The sequence below is a fragment of the Lipotes vexillifer genome, unplaced genomic scaffold (assembly GCF_000442215.2).
Source record: "Lipotes vexillifer unplaced genomic scaffold, Lipotes_vexillifer_v1.1 scaffold1129, whole genome shotgun sequence".
NCBI lineage: Eukaryota > Metazoa > Chordata > Mammalia > Artiodactyla > Lipotidae > Lipotes > Lipotes vexillifer.
The window spans coordinates 4,235,458-4,240,337 of NW_006789022.1; the positions used below are offsets into that span (position 1 = coordinate 4,235,458).

General features: G+C 60.7%; 1 protein-coding gene across 1 annotated transcript; it reads right to left on the reverse strand.

Moving 5' to 3' along the window:
- Window positions 1–235: 235 nt before the first annotated feature.
- LRRC10B (leucine rich repeat containing 10B) lies at window positions 236–2,390 on the reverse strand. Its single transcript, XM_007462175.1, has one exon. The coding sequence runs from the start codon at window positions 2,275–2,277 to the stop codon at window positions 1,399–1,401; it is 879 nt and encodes a 292-aa protein (XP_007462237.1). The 5' UTR covers window positions 2,278–2,390; the 3' UTR covers window positions 236–1,398.
- Between the last annotated feature and the right edge of the window lie 2,490 nt (window positions 2,391–4,880).

The following is a 4,880-nucleotide window of genomic DNA, read 5'->3' on the forward strand; positions in this document are numbered from 1 at the left end:
AGGTGGCAGAGAGTAAGATACAGCCAGATGAGAGGGCAGCCAAAGCCATTTGTGACTGAAGACAAGCTCTTGTTCCCCAGACAGGACACAACAGTTGGTCAGGGCCACTGTGACACAGAGCTGGAGCACATGGACAGAGGGCAGTGCCAGAGGGAGCCCACGGTCCCCACAGCAACGGGACCCAGTGCTCCCAGGGCTTATAAATAAACAGGCATGTGGGAAACGCACATTCTTTCTCCGAGAAATATAATTTATGTTTACAGCCAGTTTTTTTTTTTCTTCCTAAAGAAAACGCTACCATGGGGGGGGGGGCCCTGCCCCTGACAGTGTCCCTGAGTGGCCCTGGCCCTGGGTCCTCCTCCCATTATTGCTTGGATGGGAAAGATCTGGCCCTGGGAATTGCAGAGCGAGGCCTCACTCCTCACCCCCGGAGGCTGTCCTGGTGACGGAGTGGAGGCACACAGTGCTCATCCCATGCCCCACGCCATGCCAGCCACCCCGATGGTGCCCATTTAAGGGAATGGAGAGTACAGGCAGTGGCTACACTGGAGCAGCCGCCCAGAGTAGAGAGCCTCTCTCTCCAGTGCAGGAGGCCCTAGAGGCACAGTGGCTTCTTTTCAAACTTGACAGCTGGAAGGCTCAGGCTGTGGGGAAGGGAGGGAATGTTCTCTTTCCCAGCAAGATTCCAGGCACAAGCTGGAAGAAGAGAACAGAGTAAACGGCAAAGGGCAGAGACCTTGCCTTCTGAGTCCCCCCCTTCCCCACATAAAATTTAGGGGACCTGGGGAGGGAGGTACGTACCACAAGCCCTGGTGGAGGAGCAAGGGAAGCTGTGGTGTTAGGGTCCCAATCCCGGTTTCCCACACCTGTCTGTCCTGGGCACCAGCCCCAACTCCAAGCCCCTGCCCCTGGGCCAGGCCCTCTTCTGGGGGCAGTTCTGCCTCAAGCAGGCATGTGGTCCACTCCAGAGGTAGCAGCTCCTGCACCAGAAAGGGTGGACCTAGAAGATCCAGACTCCAGGAGGAGGGAGGTTGCTGGGTGCCCTGAGCTTCCAGACTCAGCCACGGGGGATGATTCCATGGTCAGTGTGACCCTGGTTCCAGGAAGAAGCTGGTGCCTTTACTACTGTGTTGTCAGTGACTCTACCAGGGACCAGACGGAACTATAAGAACTGGACAGAACCGGGACTTTTGGCCTGAAGACCGCCCAGAGACCAGCCAGTAGGCAGTCTTTTCACTACCCTGGAATGTCTGAAGATGACCCCCAGGCCTGCCTGTCCCCGGCAGCTTGCCCAAAGAGACCCCTTCTCTGCCTCAAGTAGGGACCCACCGTTCCCACAAACCTTCCCAGAGGCCCTCCTCCCAGAGTGGCCGAGGCCCAAACACCCAGAGCACAGGCTCAGGTGCCCAGTCCTGGAGCTGCTTCCAGGGTGCAGAGGCTGTCCACGGGGGGCCCCAGAGCCCGGGAGCTCCCGCCCCCTATGAGCAGGTCTTCTTCCTCCTCATCCTCAAAGACCCGCGCGGGGCGCCGGGGCGGCGGCCGGGGCGTGGGTTCGTCGCGCTCGGCCATGCGCTCGACGGCGCCCTCGCCCACAAGGAAGACCGTGTCGGCGACGCGGGGGGGCCCAGTGACCGGGTTGTGGTCGTAGGAGAAGACGCGCAGGGCACGCAGCGGGTGCAGGTCGGGGAAGCCGCCCAGGCGGTTGCGGTCTAGGTCGAGGATGTGCAGGCGGCCCATGCGCAGCAATGCGGGCGGGAACTCCTCGAAACGGTTGCCGTAGAGCCAGAGGCCGCGCAGGCCCGTCATGCGCGGCAGCTCCGCGGGCAGCGCACGCAACCGGTTGTCGCCCATCTGCAGCGACTGCAGCGCCACCAAGCGCAGCAGCGGCCGCGGGAAACGCCGCAGGAAGTTGCCCTCGATCCAGAGGCAGCGCAGGCTCTGCAGCTGCGCGAAGTCGTTGGGCAGTGCCGGCAGCCGGTTGCTGCCCAAGTAGAGGCGCGTGAGGCGCGGCAGGCGACACAGACCGTCGGGCAGGCGCTCGAGTTTGTTGAAGTCGAGCGCCAGGATGCGCAGCTCGCGCAGCTCCTCGATCTCCTCGGGCAGCTCGCGCAGCCCCGTGCCGCTCACGTACAGCTTCTGCAGGCGGCTCAGAGCGCACACGGCGCTGGGCAGCCGCCGCAGCCGCCTCCCGCTCAGCTCCAACTGCTCCTCGCCATTGCGCAGTTGCTCCTCCGCGTCCGATGGCAGCTCGTCCGGCGTGGACTCGGCTATGCCCATGGTCACGGGCCCCGGCCGGGGCCGCCGCCGCCGCCCGGCATCGCCCCGCCCTCGCGACCCCCCGGCCTCCTCGACGGGGCCAAGGCCGCGCCGGCTCCGGGGCCCCCCGCCCCGGCCTGCCCCCGCGCCCGGGGGGCTCCGGGGCCCCCCGCCCCGGCCTGCCCCTGCGCCGGGAGGGGGGCCGTGCCTGGCCGGGAGGAGGCGCCCTCCTGGGGCCCAGCCGCCGCGCGCCACGCGCCGCGCTCCGCCGTCCGCCCTCCGGCCTCCCCTGCTCCCTCCGCCGGAGGCCGACTGGCTCAGGTTAGCACTGACTCGCAACTCTGAGACCCGTTGCCCTGGCAACCCCCGACGCGCGTGAGGCTGCCAATCAGGCGGAGGGAGGGAGGGGCGGGGCCAAGGTGCCACCAGAGCGGGGTCCCGGCGCCGGGGCTCGCGCCCCGCGTTCCCACCCGACCAGCCCCGGAGCCAGCGCTCGCCGAGGGAACCCAAGATCCGCTGTCCGCAAGCCTGGCACGGTGCCAGCACAGACCCGACGACAGACGCAGTCTACGCTTCCAGCCACAGCGGGCCGTTTGGTGTGCGGTTGTGTGCGTCCAGAGCTGCAAGTCCAAGAAGAAGGAACCAAGGACCGAGGAAACGCCGGCGCGCGACCCAGGACTCTGGACAAGTGGCTCTCGAGGAGGGACTGAGGGGCGCGGTCACTGCCGGCCGTTCGTGTACAGCGGCGTGCGCCCAGTCTTCCCGCTGGGTTCACTTTAAGATGGTAGCTCAGACCATTGTTCCTTTCTGGGCTTTTTCAGACTGGGTCACAGCTGAGGATCTGCGGGGACCCAAGCTTGGCTCCGCCCCCCTGCCCGCCCAGTGCACCCGCAGTGCACAGCAGGTTCCTGGTTCGTGCACTCACACCCCCCTCTCCTGCCGAGTCCCTCCAGCTATGCTCAAGTTCAGTGTGTGGCTGCGGTGGACGGAGGACTGACGCACTCGAGCGCCTTTGAGCACCACCAGTGATGACCACGCTCGTTCTGGAACTGTTCCTCTTGCACACGCTCCCACCAACAGCTTTTTGCCCATGACTTCTCCCCTCCTGCTCCGTCCGAGCCCTCCTGCCAGAGCTGCCAGCAGAAACACTCCCTCTGGTTTATTGCCAGCCTGCCATGTGCCCAGCACTATGCTAAAAGCATTGCGCTGAGTCCTTGCCACAGTCTATGAGGTAGGTACCCTCATTGCCCCAATTTTAAAGATGGAGAAACTGAGGCTCTGAGAGGTTTGATGTGAGGTGGGTGACTTGCCCAAGGTCACCCTGCTGGCTGGTGGCTGGGATTTGAAACCAGGCAGTCTGACTCTCCAACTTTTGCTCCTAACCAAGTACCACTCCAATAAATGGAAACAATGACTCCACCTCTGTCCACGAATATTCTCACAGCAGAGCCTCAGTCTAACTCTTACGACAAAGGCATTATTAAACCCATAAGAAAGATGAGGAAAGTGGCCCCAGAGGGATTAGGCAGGCAACTTGCTGAAGATCACACAGTGAGTAGACTGTACAGCCAGGAAGTCAAGTCTGCAGGCTCCAGGCCTCCTCCATCCTGCCTTCCCTCCTTGGTGGGTGTGACCATGTAATTGGCTGCAGGGACAGACCTCTAGACAGCATCTTGCCCTCTGACCCACCCCCACTCCCATCTCCACTACAATCTGGGAAGGAGGCCAGCCCAAGGGCAGACAGCAGGGGCCAGTGCAAGGAGAGGATGAAAACTACAACCCCTGAAATGTAAGCTGGCTGGGGCAGGTAAGCTTGTCTCCTTCCCTGCTGGCACAGGGTCTGGCACATAGTAGTCGTTCCATGAAAATTATCAACATTTTAAAAGATGGAGGCAAACTTTACATAGAATGAAATGCATAGATCATAAGTGTACAGTCTGGTGAGTTTTTGTTTGTTTGTTTGTTTGTTTTGTTTTTGTTTTTTCAGTCTGGTGAGTTTTGACGAATGTAAACACCCGTGTAATATTTCCGTCACTCAGAGTTCTCTCACACCTGCCTCTTCCAGTCAATCCCAGAGGCAACCGTGATCTTGACCTCTATCATCATGGATCAGTTTTGCCTGCTCTTGAATTTCATATAAATGGAATTATTCAGTGTGTACCTTTTTTTGCTCCTGGCAGCTTTTTCTCAGATACTCGATATCTATGTGTTGGATAAATAAACGAAAGAGCAGAGCCATAATAGTTGTAATCAGGCAAAGGGTGTCATGGGGTGAACACAGAGACGGGTACTGCTCTGAGCCAGGAACTAGCCTTGGACCCCTGTCCTGGAACGAAGACTGATAAGGTGCAAGCTGAGGTAGAAGCCCCGGGCAGAGAATAAGTGGGGCCCAGACACCAGATCTGGGATGTAGGAGAATTCTGAGCCCCAGCCAGAGGGACTTCAAGCTCCTTCCAGACCCCACCTAAGCCCCAATCCAACTTTCTCCCTTCTACTCATTTGGGAGAACTGAGAAAAGGTGACACCTCAGACACCAGAAAGCTGAGGAAAACCCAGCCAGGCAGCCGGGATAAGAATGAGCACCTCCCCCCCACCCTCCTGCCCACACCCCCCCCCCCCCCCCC

Excerpts from the sequence above, each read along its gene's own strand:
- LRRC10B (XM_007462175.1), bottom strand. The coding sequence starts at position 2,277 with ATGGGCATAGCCGAGTCCACGCCGGACGAGCTGCCATCGGACGCGGAG.